The 15,618-nt window shown below is 41.7% G+C and overlaps 1 protein-coding gene across 5 annotated transcripts in view; it reads right to left on the bottom strand.

Annotated features, from left to right (window-relative positions):
• Positions 1-15,618, bottom strand: part of SATB1 (SATB homeobox 1) — an 83,226-nt gene that overhangs the window by 48,755 nt on the left and 18,853 nt on the right. For all 5 annotated transcript variants that reach the window (XM_043474811.1, XM_043474812.1, XM_043474810.1 and 2 more), the window contains 2 exons: positions 6,782-6,893; positions 3,292-3,746 (listed from right to left, as the gene is read on the bottom strand). In XM_043474811.1, the coding sequence (XP_043330746.1) occupies positions 3,292-3,746; positions 6,782-6,893 (567 nt within the window). The remainder of the gene's footprint in view (positions 1-3,291; positions 3,747-6,781; positions 6,894-15,618) is intronic.

The raw sequence follows: 15,618 nt of genomic DNA on the forward strand, positions 1-15,618 counted from the left end.
ATTATAGGAACACAGTAGCAATTTCTGTTATACTTAAGCAGGCAAATTTCTCTCTACCACATAATTTACAGGACTCAAATTCAATAAAACATTACATGATGGTCCATTACTGTTATCAGTTTTGAATAATCCATCTTCATTCTTTATTTTACTGGAAAACAAAGTGTGCCAAAGACAAGCGGAGCGGGGCAGAAAAAAAGCCACTGGATGGGATCAGAGTTAAACTCTGGGTTAAATTTTTTAAAAAAGGGGGAGGCACTAACGAATGTATTTCCTTCTATAATGACCTTTAAATAGCAATAATACAGAGAAGTGAATTGAAATGTATAAGTCTAGAAGCTTCAGCAATTAATTTTAGCCATGGGTTTCCATTAAAAAGACATCAAGTAGGCATAACTGAATGAATGGCAGATGCTAAGAGCTGGGATCTTCAGTAGCAATTAAAGAACATATGCCCCTCAATTCAAAAGGTAGAGAAGTCCTCAAAACAAGCAGTGATATCAATTTCATCACAAACTTTCAGAAAAGGTAGACTTTTTAAAACCTCTTTGTTTTTAGACCTTTTCAAAAAAGTGATACATGAACATCTTAAGAGAGAGACAGATTTTAAATTAGGAGACCCAATTAATATGATGAGAAAATTCTCCAAAGAAGAGTTAAAACAAGAGATCCAGGATTTTAACATTATACAGAGCTGCCAATGGCTAAAACAGTCTCAGCTCATAATACCATTATCTATTATACGAATGTTTTCATGTACTGTTTATATGGGGCCAGCGTCTTTATCCGATCACATCATAGAACTCTGCATTTGTATGTACATATTTTACATTAATTTTTTTTAAACCTGGAGCTGGAACTGCACATTGTAATAAGTGCACACAAACGTGTGCGTGGTTTAACTCTGCAGAGCTCCTGCTCTATACATATGCATTAGCATGTGTATTTTCGTCCTCCACACGCATACCATACACGCTCACGCTGCACCTGCTTTTATTGAAATGCATACACTTTGAAATAAACACACTACACGCACGCATATGAATGTATAATCATTAAAGTAAATGCAGCTGCGTGTGTGCGCGTGCGTGAGCGTGGCGTTTCAGTATGACCACTGAAAAGACATGCATGCTTGCATGCTCTAAAGCGAATTCCCCAAAAGTGGATCCTTAAATACACATTAAAAAATTACTCTCATTGAAATCAGACAGCTACAAATATGGCCAACATCCACTTCGACAGAGGAGTCCCAATTACCAATATAAAGGTTTAAAACCAAACCCCTCTGTTATTGGGGGCTCCAGACAATTTTTCAGTAATGACTGTTTCTCAACTGGCTATTATTAATAAAGAGATGGATATATATATATATGGATTTATATATATATATATAAAGACTGGTACCCAATCTTCATTCCCCTTTTTCCTCAAAAACATTAAGTCACTGTTTTTGATGTTAACCACAGAAATAGCTATCTTTTTGGAGAGACTGATAGGGTATAAAAAAGGGAGAACTCTGCCTTTTTCCCAGTAACAAATCCTACTGATATCTATGGACTCTGTCCACGTGAAAACCCAAGAAGAACAAATGGTCACTCTCCAGGGTGATGCCTGGGACACGGCAGCCCCAAAGATGAAAAAAACGCCCCAATGGGGGTGACCTAACCCTTCTCTCCTTTAGCTGGACACTCTTTACCACATAAAACACACTTTCCTCGGTCCTTTAAGAAATAACAATTTGCTCAACTTCCAAAATGCTTACCAGTGAATCTGTGAGTCATTTGTGTCCACGTCAATGTTATCTTTGTGGGCATTCAATTCAGTTCAACAAGCATCTCACTGAACTTTTATGCAGAGACCTGCCTGGTTTTTGCAGGACTGAGAACTACTGGTAGTTAACTGCTATTCACAAAAGTAATGATGCTGCCAGAAACGTGAGTATCGAGAAGGTTGACTTGATTCTTTCATCTGTTTGCTTTATTTTTCTAAAATAATGACCCTCCAACTGAATAGGGGTGTCAGATTAAATGTACCAGCTAATAATGAATACATTTTTAAGTTAAAGATATAAAACTAGGCAAACGCTTACAATTTTGCAACCTGAGGAAAAACTTTTGAACCATCCCTTTAAACACAGATAAATGATGTACAAAAAATAGTTAAAGAACCCAAAAACAAACACTGAGATAAAGGTTTTGTAAGGCCTCCTAACTTTCAATCCAGCGAAGGCAAGCCAAAAATAAGTCACAGCTGGGATTCTCCTAGGTATGGAAACTCTGCCAGCAAGGAATTAATACTAGATATTTTTGTACCAGGATTTTATTCTTATAATCATGTAATAAACAAAATAACTTAAATATGAAAGGAAAGTATGAGTCAGGCTTAAAAAAAAAAAAAAAACCTGACAAAAGAAATAACAGTGGTAAAACAAGAAAGTTAAAAGACATCATGTCCTCACTGATAATCAGAGTTACACGTTCTTCTGGGTTATTTTTTGGTATGTGTGTGTCTGTGTGTGCCTGGGCCAGAAATAAACACCATATATATTGTACTAATTGCCAAAAAGAGAAAAAAAAAATCCTCTCATTCACTCTTTGTTTAGGGCTTTTCAAAAGTGTTTATCTTAGGCCTTCCCCTGGATCACCCTCTAAATATCTCCCCTGCTAAATATTCTCCCTGCTGATAGTATCTTCACAGAAATTTTCCCAGGAGGACAAAGGTGTGAACACAACGGGTGTATGCAAAACTTAGTGAGAAGTCTCAAACAAGGCTTCCAAGGGCAAGCCTACCCACTCCAGGGCCTGTTTTATAAACACATCCATGCATTTACTTCTATGGCCACTATACCCTCAAAGCCTAAAATCTTGACTGTATGGCATATTACAGAAAAGGTCTGGCTGATCCCTGGTCTAGGAAAGGAAGCTGGTCGGCTAGAAGCCTGGAGTCCTACCAGCGGCCTTGATCAAGTCCTGAAACTTTTCTCCCTCGGCTCTGAACACTCTATGTTTCCATTAGGTAAAAGCATAGGTAATGTCAACTTCTGACATTTGTTCATTCAAGGCCCCTGATTCAGGATCCATCTGTACATAGCTTTCTCTTGGTAGGAGAGGTTTCTGCTAAGGAGAGAAGTGCTCAAATGTAGGCACCCCCAGGAACAGACAATAGGATCACGTGGAGAGCAGGAGAAAATGTTAACACGGGACACAGCAGCAGAATAAAGGTTAGCACAGCCAGGATGAAAGAAGGAAGAGCAAGACAGAGAGGAACCATGTTCAAATGAACAAAACTGACCTGAGTTCTGTTAAAAGCCACACGTGCAAATACTGCCTGGGAGATTCCTGCCCGTTTCAGTTCATCACGTACCCACTGGTAGATTTCGGAAGACACCTCTGTGTTGGTGGAAACCTGCTGCTCCAAAGGTTTATTCATAGACCTGCTGACGGGGGGAGGGTGGTTCAAGTACTGTTGGTTTAAGGACTGCTGGGCTAGGAGTCTGTTCACGGCATATTGCTGGTTCAGCAGCTGGGCCATCACCAGCTGCTGGTTGACCAGCTGAGGGCTGATGGGCGTCGACACCAGCCCAGGGTGCAGGTTGGGCAGCGGCGTCCGCACGGATGGCTGGCTGCCGTGGGACAGCTGGGCAGGCGAGGGGGGCTGCTCCGCCGTGCTCCCGGGGGCGGGCTGCTGGCCGAAGCTGACGTGGTTGGCACCCTGCTGGGACAGCTCCGACAGACTATCCATTTCCACTGCAGCGGGCGAGAGGGAGAGCCACGTTAGCCAACGGTACTCCGCACTGCTGAGGAGCTCTGAGCTTCCCCTAAACACGGAGCAGCACGGGGTGCACTGAAGGTCCAAAGAAACCAAGGACATCTCAGGATGGAACCCAACCAGCTGTGAGTTTACCTTTCTTTTCGCACCCGGCCACCAACTCTGAAAAGGGGAAAACACTTTCTAATGTTGTGAAGTGGCTTAGATTTAAGGCCCGAAATCAATTATTTTCACATTCTACTCGACTAGTTTTGGGGTCACTAATAGTTCACTATTACTTCTGATCCCCTGAAGGCTTATAAAAGCAAAAGTTTATTTCAAAACAGCTTCTAGGGAAATTCCCTGGAGGCCTAGTAGTTAGGAATTGGTGCTTTCACTGCTGACGACCTGGGTTCCATCCCTGGTCAGGGAACTAAGATCCCACAAGCCAGGAGGTACAGATGCCCATCAAAAAAAAAATTCTAGGAAAACACTAGTTGCTTACTGGCGACTAGAAAGAGTGAAGCTAAGAAAATACCATATGCAACTGTAGAAAAAAAGAAATATCCAAATATATATATATATATATATATATATATACATACACATATATGTATAGCGATCCCATGGACTGTAGCCCGCCTGGCTCCTCTGTCTACGGGATTTTCCAAGCAAGAGTACTGGAGTGATTTGTCATTTCTGACTCCAGGGGATCTTTCTGACCCAGAGATCAAACCTCAGTCTCTTGTGTTTCCTGCGTGGCAGGTGGATTCTTTACCACTGTGCTACCTGGGAAGCCCTATGTATATGTATATTTACAATGAGAAAATACTTGGACATACATATATAAGCCTCCTTGGTGGGTCAGCTGGTAAAGAATCTGCCTGCAATGCAGGAGACCTGGGTTTGATCCCTGGGTTGGGAAGATCCCCTAGAGGAGGGAAAGGCTACCCACTCTAGTATTCTGGCCTGGAGAAATCCAAGGACTGTATAGTCCATGGGGTTGCAAAGAGCCAGACATGACTGAGTGACTTTCACTTCACTTCACACGTATATAAACTGTTACCACTTCAAGAAAAAGGTTTGAAAGAAAAATGATTTAAATGGTATTTACGTTCAATTTTAAACCAGTTGTGAGTTTAAGCAATCAATCAATATAATCAATGAAAGGGGTCATCATGATAAGTAATGGTGACTGAGTTCAGACTGAACCCTGGGCTGAGTGTCTCACATGTCCTATTTCACTGAATTATAACTCTCAAGTTAGGTGGCACTGAGGCTGCAATCATTGCTTAGAACGAAGCAACCGATTTATCGCATCGCAAGCCAGTGTAGCCGGTGTTGCTAAGATCCAGATGCTTCTTGAAGAAGCTATAGCCATCACCAGACGCTGATGACAATCTTTCAAGGAGAGGTGGGGAGTCGTCCTCTGGTGCAAGGTGATGCTGTCACCATTTTGCAATTTATCATCACACACCGGGGATGGATGTTTCTCCCTTGGCTAGACACCTCATGTGGACCAGCTGAGAATGAGCAGTAAGGGCATCAAATGCTTTGCGGCTACAAGGAAGAGACAGCTTTGATGCTCTGGAACTGAGGGTTGAGGATGGTAGGTAAGCGAGTCTTTCTAAACAGCATACCATGGGAATCCCCTGGGGGCCCAGTGGTTAAGATTCCATGCTTTCACAGCTGTGGGCCTAGGTTCGATCCCCAAGCCATGCGATGCAGCCAATAAATAAATAAAAAAATAGTACAGCATGCCTCTCATGTGTGGACTCTGGGTTGATTTTCATCATCATTTCTCTTTTTATTAAATATTCTGACTTTATATTTAGAGGAACTTATCATATTGCTATAATCACTGATATATGCAAAATATAACTAAGAACTGGGGAAGAAACTTCCATTTCTACCAGTGCTATCAGCCCAAGTGGGCCATTCATAGGGAATAGTAATTCAAGCAATTATTCCAAAAAATGATGTATTGTCTTCATTATAGCTCTAAGCTATAAAAGGCAAAGAATTTGTTTTGGTAGATGGATGATTTTGCTTCAAATATTAAAAGCTAAAACAGGCTCAAAATTCAGGTTCTCCTGCCTCTTAAAATCTTAAGGAGACGTTATTATTGCTGTTTTATTAAATCAATGTAATGGAAGTAAACAGAGATAGACGGAAAACATGACATAATGCTATGCATATTAAACATCCCATTCCTATACTATTTTAAAACATTTATTTGGAAGGTACAAGCATGTGAAAGAAAACCTTAATAGAAATTAAAACATTAACCTTAATCACAGTGTTCTACAAACACTAACAGACTCAACGGGGAAAAAAATGTCATAATCTAAACGCTCAGGTACAACACACAACTTTTATCTGTCACTTCACACTGCAGATAATTTTAATGTGTTCCCTGAGTAACAAATATTGACCTAAAGTTACACGTTAAGATAGGAGGCCTGGCGTGGAGAGTGGAGGAATGATGCAATGGTTCTTGGGTGATGGATGGTCCAGAAAGCAGCAGACCCACCCAAAGCCCCCATCCAGGGGACTGGAGACAACAGCTCCACTCATCACCTGATCTCCACTGCGGAGACTATAAATACAATTTAACGTCTTTAAACACTGGGTGTAAAATCTGGCACTTTCCCTTCTTCTCCAACAAAACCAAACAAACAAACAAACCCAAAAAAGCATGACTTATCTCTGAGAACCCACAGCCCCTCTTAGCTATTCCAGGCCTGGTAAGGCCTTCACTGAGATGTTAAAAAAATGACAGCCGCCCCCCTCCCCGCCCTCGCCTCCATCTCCTGCATGTCTGACAACCAAGTCAGTTGGGCTGATTTAAACACAAACATTTACTGAATTTAATTATCTCATTATACTCAGGCCCACTCCCCACCCTCCAAGAAACAGTCTAAATCGATCTCTAATTGGGCGATCACGAGGCCTGGCTGCACATGTGACTTGGAGAGGCCTCCAAACGACACGCGGCGGTATGGAGCCACGGCTGCCACAGCGGGCTGCTTACCCATCATATCTTTTGTCTTCTTGAAATGTTTGTACCACCTTCCAAATTCTTGACATTTTGCCGCTGAGACATTTGCATAGTAAGTGCTGTTCACAATGGAGGAGATCATGCTCTGCATGGAGAAGGGGGAGAACAGTTGTCATACATCACGGCACGAGACAGAACATGGTCATGCTTTCAACTGTGCAAACTCGTTTTGTTTTTTTTTAAATCCACGGAGGACCAATACGTGTTTGCTTCGCCCTTTAGCCTAAAGCCGCGACTTCTTCAAAGCCACTAAGTAGATCGTCAAACGCTTATTTCAGTAGAAAGCCTCAGCCCACCAAGACTGCTATAAAGCGATCACACCCACAGATTTTGCTCCCGTATGTCTGGGAAATGTCATCTATTCCTGGGCTGACAACTGTCCACCCATCCCAATAAATCCAAACACTTGGAGATGACTTTCTGATCACAGCTCATAAATAAATGCCACTTTGTGGTCTGATGCCTAAATCTCCATCCTTGCAAGTCCCAGGATGGTCCAGGGACCAGCATCATCTGGAAACTTACTAGGAATACAGAAGGTTGGGCCCTAAGCTAGGCCAGGGCAATCACCATCTACATTTCAATCAGATCCCCAGGAGGGTTGCGTGCACATTAAAGTTTGGGAAACACCCCTTACGCTGTTTATTCACAGTATTTGGGTTTCAATCGCAGGTAAATTAACACTGTTCCAAGGCTGACTGACCACATTTAAGAAGAAACAACCTATTCACAAAGATCTTCTATGAGAAGAAAAAAAAAAAGCATACGGCCATCGTATTGCTAGCTTCATATAAAGTTTTGAATTTCAAACTAAGTGTAACATTTTTAAATATATGCATTTCATGGTGAACTGTTTCTCAAGGACACCACAAAAAAGAAAACAACCTATTTTGTCACTTATCTTCATCCTGCGTCTAACAAAAAGCTTGGAAAATACAATCAACAGTTTAACATAGAAAAATGAAGACAGACGATGATTTTGACATATTACTGGGTATTTTTTTTCTTTTTTAAACTCATTTTCAACATGGAAAAGTATTTTCTTTCCTGTCAGTTTTGGTTCTGGTCATTTCAGTGACTTGATCCACAACACGCATACTCTCTAATAGTGGCTAAATTAATTTCTCAATTGAGTTGTAGGAATAATTAGACTCTGCAGCACCAGTCTCCTATATGGAGAAACAGGAGAACTTACCTTTCAGACGTCAGTTGGTCTATGACAAGCAATTTACAGAAGGCAATTGTTTGGGAGGTGCGCCACAACCAGAAAAGCCAGTTTGGGAACAAAAGCATCTTTTACACCATTATCTTCTTTAAGCTACTTCTAATGTCGAGCACTTTTGGTTATCACTGATTCTCCCAACACCTCTCATCAGTGCGAGTTTTGTAACACGCACACATTCTCGTAACACGTAAATCTAGGGGATCTTGGAAGAACTTCCAGTGAAGGATAAGTTGGAGTTACATTATCGATGTAAAACATGGCTATCCTAAGAGCCACAATGACGTTTTTTTGACACTTTCTACTTGATAGTCATTTTCACATTTTATTTCTCTAAAAAGACATGCTTAATGTGCTCGTGATACTCTGCCATTAATTCAGACTCTGCCATTAATAAGAGTCTCCCTCAGTCCAGGGTACAAAAAGATACTTAGCAAGGTTGCCAAAACCAGAGCCAGAAATCTACCTGATCCAGTTAACAATCCATCAGCTTCAATCACACTTACTCTATTGTTAATGATGGATCAATAAAGTCAACGATAATAAAACTACGGAGATGGCTGATGGATCATAGTGACTCTGCAAATGGGCGAGAGCCCATGTTCTTCTACTTTGGTCCAATTTTCAAAAAATTATTACTCTTCAATTTAGATAAGCTGGGAGATTCTTAAATGTTAAGGTAATAGTACATGCAAATTTTGCATGTAGCTTATTCTTAATTTTTAGAAAGGTATGAAATACTGAAACTTTGCTGAGGTTTTTGACAAACAAGTCCAGGCTACTTGACTTTGCCGATAGTTCTGTGTATGAGACTTGCTCTGGGCTGCACGCCTACTATGTGAGTGGCTGGTACTAGAGACACAAATGTGGTTAAGACACAGCCTTTGCCCACAAGAAGTTCACCCTCAATTAGGAGGAGACATGTAAACAGATCATTTCAATTTAATGTGATTCAGTAGACCCACAGAGGAAAATATATGGGGGGGGGGGGGGATATATAATGTGTGGGGAAAAAGAAAAAAAATCTGAAATATTCTCATAAAAGTAGAGCCCATATGTAACAGTGCTATGTAGTTCATTATTATCCATATGTGGAAAATAATATCCATATGTGCGTAATCATCAAAGCTTCCCCCTGCCCTCATTTAACCCTAAATTGGTACGCGCTGTCCTTAAGTGACTTTCTGGATGCCTTCTACTCTGTCAAGTGATGCATGCTTAGGGAAACTCTGATTAATGTAAATATTAGCCTAAGCGAGACATAAATCGAAAGGCTAATCCACAGGTTATGAAGCAGGCCAGAGCAGCTTTCTAGATTCTCGTTCTGTGCTTTCAGGGGGCTGGGAAATAGCCCATAATTCAGGTAACTTGGGGTCACCTCTATTTTTATTGAAACAATATGCAGTGATCTGTACAACTAGATGGCTCAGTCAGCCACTACATGAGACTTTTTTCCCCCTTGTGGTAAAGTCTCTATTGAAGGCTTAGGCATGGCATCTGACTAGGTCTCCGAGTTCCAAAGTAGAGAAGAGAGACCTCAGAAAATTGTGAGGCACGTGGTATTTGCAAGATCACATTTTGCTGTGTATTTCAAATTTGGACATGAATACCTATCGCTTTGATAATACAAACAACAGAGTCAAGATGATAACATTTTTCTACGGGGTGAGGTGGGAAAGGGGGAAGGTAGACAAACATCCATGTTTCTAAGGAGAAAAGCTCGGGATGCTTCTGTCATCATAAGGAGATACTGATTCAAAAAGATTACTAACTAAAAAGATGACTCACTAAGTTGTGAGTCCATACAGGTCTGGGGCCCAAATATGCCTGGCACGTATTACATACACATGACACTTTCAGCTGGTAAAGAAGCCGCCTGCAATGCAGGAGACCTGGGTTCGATCCCTGGGTTGGGAAGATCCCCTGGAGAAGGGAAAGGCTACCCACTCCAATATTCTGGCCTGGAGAGTTCCATGGACTGTATAGTCCATGGGGTCACAAAGAGTTGGACACTACTGAGAGACTTTCACTTTTCACATGTTCATCTGATGAAGGAGAATCAACTAAACCCACATGCAAGTCCAAGCCATGCTGCACGCTGGCGGGGCGACCTTAGCTGAATTAATCAACGACTAGGACCATCCCCCATGCTTAATGGGGATGACAGCAGCAACCACCTCATGGGGAGTTCTGAGAATCCATTAATTCATTCTGCAAATAACTATGGAACTCCTATTTTGTGTCTACCACTGGACTAGGTCACTGGAAAAATAACTTGACAAGGTACTTGGACAGACAATAAATAAAATAATGAATGTGGTGCAATTAGCACAGAGCCTGGACCACAATGAGCATGGAGTTAAGAGAAGTTAATTACTATGACAACCCTCCGCCTCCCTTCACATTGGCTTTTATTATATGATCACATTTCAGATCAGTCCAAAGACTATGCTTTAAATAACTCAAGTCTTAGATACAGTTTTCAAACGAAGCATTTTTAGGTCAGAGAAATTTTCTTACGAAGAACACACAGGATACAAATCAATGATCCAATGACCAGTTGGATAAAGGCGTAACCAGAGAAAACCTCAACAGAAAAGAGCATTTCCATTGGAATTGTTTCAATATTCCAATCTGGTGGTACCTTCTGAAGCTGGCCTGCAGGCACTCCTCTGACATGTCAGCTCCATGCCCTCACCCATCTCTAGCTACAGCTGCTCAGCTAGGAGACAACTTCCGTGGGAACTGCTGCAAAGCCCTTCCTGACAGCCCAAGCGGCCCTTTCTTGGGCACCATGACGGTCTTGTCAAGCTGTTTCTTTCCTGCTAGGCCGTGAGCCTCGGGGCTTATCTCCATATAGCCTGGGCCCATCACAGGGCTGGGCACGTCAATAGGGATCAATAAAAGGTCACTGACATGGGTCATCTCTGCAGGCTACCAGAAAGCCATCCTCCCTGCTTTCTTAAAGGTCAAAGGTTATGGCAGCTTCATTATCAGAGGAATCTTTTCAATCCATCACTTCTGGTTATCCAGCTCCCACCCAGAGCTCTTCGAATTCTTGGCTCTTAAATTTGCAAGAGATCCCACCCCAGGCTTCCGAAGCTACTTCCACACAGATGTCTCGGGAGTCACAGAGCTTTGGGGCTTGCCTTCTCCCAGATCGCCTATACCGATCCACATGAGAGATCTCCCTCTCCCCATCTCTTTCACAAAGATCTGTATGTGACTTGCCTGGCAAGTCCCATTTGGTGGCCAGCCTGCATAAAGCATCCATGTTCAGAGACGAAAATAACCAGGCTGAACAAACTCCTTTGGTTTAAATCCCAAGTTCAAATGCTACACAGACCCAGGAAGAGGCCCCGGCTTCCAGTGTCAGGAAATACAGTTTGGAAGTCGGCAGAAATTGGCTGTGGGTCTCCTAACCCCAGTGTGACACAATATTCTCATCCTAGGAGCCAAGTTGTAAGCTTTTCTAAGATCCATAAAGCACATGTCTGCGCTCCATGAGGAGCTCCGGCTCTTTCTGAGAGTCTGCTCGAGTTCCGATCTGAAAGAATGCCATCTTCACAGAAACCCGGGTTCTCTAGAATGATACCATCTGCCACAGGCTGAGCTTCCTTTTCAGCCAAATACATTATTTATAACCTTTCTAATTGTGAAAAGGTAAGGGTGGAATTTTTCTACCGCCTGGCTTCGATATGGTTAGAACATTCTGAACCTTTGCTCTCAAAGATTGCTGGGTCTCTCAATTTGAAAAACAAAAAGCAACCCCAAACCCACAAAGAACTGGTGGAGGTCACACACGTTTCCAAAATATTCTATCCTTTCAACGCCCTGCTAGAATAGGACATACACTGGGGGTATGCATCTATAACAATTTAGAAACCAAAGGAAGATAAGCTTTCTTTTTCTCCTTGGTCATCTGATAGCCAAGGAAAGAGGTTTGGGAAGAGGTGAGACCTTCTGGAAAACAAACAAAAAAAAAGGTTCACCAACTGGGGGAAAAACAGTGATCTGATTACCCTTAAAATGGCTTTGTTGTGCCTTTAACAACAACAAAAAAACCCAGCCCCAAACAATGCTAATCAGGTTATTCAATCATTTAAACCAGAACTGTTCATGCTTTTCTGCCAAATCAACCAACCACAGCAAAATCTGTTATCTGTGATTGCTCAGCTTCCAGTCAAAGAAACACTTAACCCCCACTATACCAAAAGTTTTCCAAAATGCCGTGCTCACTGGAAAGAAAGAGACTGTCATGACATAGGGAGAGGGAACCTGGAGGGCTGGAGCCTAAACCTGCATATTAGGACAGAACCTGTTCCAGTCTGCACCAGAAGCTAGCGACTCCCCAGCACTCATGTGAGCTCCAGCCAGGCTTCCCCTGCACAATTTCTTTTTTTTTTAAACAGGACTGTGATATCATGATCAAAACTTACTAAAGACTTGAGGATGGTGTAACCGAGGTGGGAGGAGGCAGCCAGAGCCTCTGCAAAACAGTGGGTCCCCCATATTTAAAGCTTTCAGGCTCCATCAGCAGAGAGGGCAAAAGCTACAACATCTTATTTACACAATTATCTAAATACGATTAAACAGCTGATGGACAAATATTAAACTGGAAAATGTATAGTCATTTCAGCTTAATGTAATCCTCTTTCTGTAAACACCCAAGATGATTTTTTTCAACCAGAACAGTCCTGACATCTCATAAGCCTAAGGGTGAATAGCAAGAGATTGTTTTTGATAGTTATAAATATTCAAAAGACATGCAGACCATCTGCTTTCATAATACAGGTAAAGCAAGACTGAAATGGGGACTGCTGTATAAAAATGATTCTTTTAACAAAGTCTTCCTCTCCTCGAAAACTATAAAGACAGATGTCAAAAACTGTTTACACAGAGCAATCAGGAGCGTGCAAAATGTAATATTCCTTTTACACTCGGTGCTTGCTAAAGAGTTTTTTTTTCCCTTTTTCTTCCCATCTGTGTGTTGCAACACATTTCTACAAGTTAAAAACATTTTTTTTCAAACAGAGATCTCATGAATACCCAAAAACATGCTATCTGGTTTCTGAATGCTAATTAATTTCAACTAAGGAATCTGAATATCTGCTTCTGTAGAAAGGAATGTATGTTTTGAATCGCAATACTCTAGAGATGGCAAGGGAACTCATCTTGCACAGGTTTAATTCCATGAGGCGACTGTTCATGATTCTTACCTTGTCGATAATATGTATCTGGCCCATCCATGTCTTAAATGAAAGCCCATCACTGCTAATGTCTTTGGCATAAAGTCTAAAATAATTGTTTTCTGAAATAAATGTCGGTGCATGTAAATGTATATACAGAAACCTTTAACTTCTCAGGTGACACAGAGCAATGCTTTAGCAAGCTCCGCAGTTAATTTTCAGGCCTAGAACACTAATCTTGACAGTAACCTTTTTATGTATTGTATTAATGGCACAGAGACATTAAGCACCTTTTTATAATTTTCAATAAAATGAGCATTTACTGAACAATCTGTCAAACTGCTGGCTCTCTCTTCCCTACATTTTTATTTTTTGAGAAGTGTGTAACTTCACAGGCCTGGATGGCCCTCCGCTTTCTCCAGGTCCTGTCTGCCTGCGGCCTGAATTTTCACAGCAGGTTTTTCGAGGCGTGTGGGAAACTTAAAAAGGTCAAACTTGAACTTCAGATCAAATGACATCAACTCCATACTCAAACACAGTTTTCACAGGGATTCTCAGTCAGCGGGGTTTTCTTTTCATCCCAAAGGACATCAAACACTTCGAACAAGCTCTAAAAGGCATCGCAGGAGGCAGGGCCATGGGGTGAATCTGCTGAAAACGCTCAGGTAGGCCCCGTCTGGTGTTGGGGGAGGAGAAGGCGAGGTCCGGGCTGGGCTACAGTTTATGGGAAGCAAACAACAGGGTTTCTAAGGGTCCTGTTTGGTTTGTGATGCTAGCTTACGTTCCCCCAAATCCTTCCCTCTGGATCCTCTCCTGCTTTCTAAGCTACGCTCTTGGGAGATACAACTGGGGCGTGGCCGGTATCTCGATGTGCGGAGAAGAGGCTGCTGCTGCTAAGTCGCTTCAGTCGTGTCCGACTCTCTGCGACCCCACGGACGGCAGCCCACCAGGCTCCTCTGTCCACGGGATTCTCCAGGCAAGGATACTGGAGTGGGTTGCCATGTCCTTCTCCAGAGAAGAGGCTAATCACTTCTAAATTTGACTTAAACTCCATGTGTCACAGTTATGGCTCTTGCCATCTTGATCAATCCCGGGGCCGGAAAATGGCCCCTTCACACAGTCACCCTTGCATCGTGCTAAAAACAGAAACTGGGTCCAAAGCTCCAGAGGAATACAAAAGGAAGCATCGCAAGAACCTGCGCGATTCTGCTTCAATCCTCTTACTGCAGTTCCTAAAGACGAAAATGTCATCATTTCAAAGCATGGCAATTTTACATAATGATTTAAACGGGCAATTCATAATTTTTAAAGGAAATGCTGGTTCACAGTTCATATGACTTTTCTGCATAATTAAAGTAATTTTACATAAGGCCCAGATGATATCTTTTGACCAAATTCTCCATGCATTTTGTATAAGTATCCATCTAGATCTTTCTGACTGTGCTCAAGCCTTACTCAAATGAACTGAATATGCTGGCAAAGAGCTTAGAGTAGAAAATACTTGTTAAAAAGTTAAAATTATTACAAAAGGGCTTGTAGTATTTCAAATTAATTGCACATAGAGGCTTAGGTTTGTTCATCTGCAGGATGAAGGGAAATGGACTAGATAATCTGCAAGGTCCCTTCTCACAGCCTGGAGGCTCTAGGAGACCTCTATGTATTCCCAGACACAGGTCTTACAGGGTCTTCTCCAGCGACTGAAGACAATGCAACTGTAATACACATCATCCATTCACTGTGCAGGCATGCACAACTATAGCTTTATTTTTGAGGAATGTTGAAGTCCCTTGATATCTTGCTTAATAATGTGATTATTAAAAACATACTATTATTAAATACTATGCTACTCCAAATAGAATTTTCACAAGTTTTTCATTAGATATATCTAAATCTAATGAGTCTTATTTGATTTTATAGTGAAAATTATTTCCCAAGATTCTCAATCTTGAGCACCTGGGATGCTTGCTTCTTCTTTCTCTGATGGCCCTTATGTGGTTAAATCTCCCATTCTCTGTGATGATTAAAATTTCTTGAATCTGTACTTAGAAATAGATACCCAATTGGTATTAAATTTCAGAGGTCCTAAATACAGCATTTTGAAAAACTTCAAGCCCCAGAGTGAAAACAAGAACTAAACTAGCTTGAGCAATCCATTTTTCCAAAAGTAAATACTAGAATTAAGTTCTGTAACACTTCACGGATTTTTATATTTCTTGCTTCGTTGTATGAATGCTACTAGCTTTTTAAGCCACAATGCCTAAAAAAGTGGGGAGAAAAGTTAAGTCTGGTTTTCAGCTTTTTACAGGGCCAAGAACTTTCCTTGGGAGTCTCATGAAGCCGACAGAAGCTCTTCTCCCATACAAACTCCCCCAAAGAGGCTTGGAACTTCTGGGTCTGGG

This window comes from Cervus canadensis, chromosome 7 (assembly GCF_019320065.1).
Source record: "Cervus canadensis isolate Bull #8, Minnesota chromosome 7, ASM1932006v1, whole genome shotgun sequence".
Taxonomy (NCBI): Eukaryota; Metazoa; Chordata; class Mammalia; order Artiodactyla; family Cervidae; genus Cervus; species Cervus canadensis.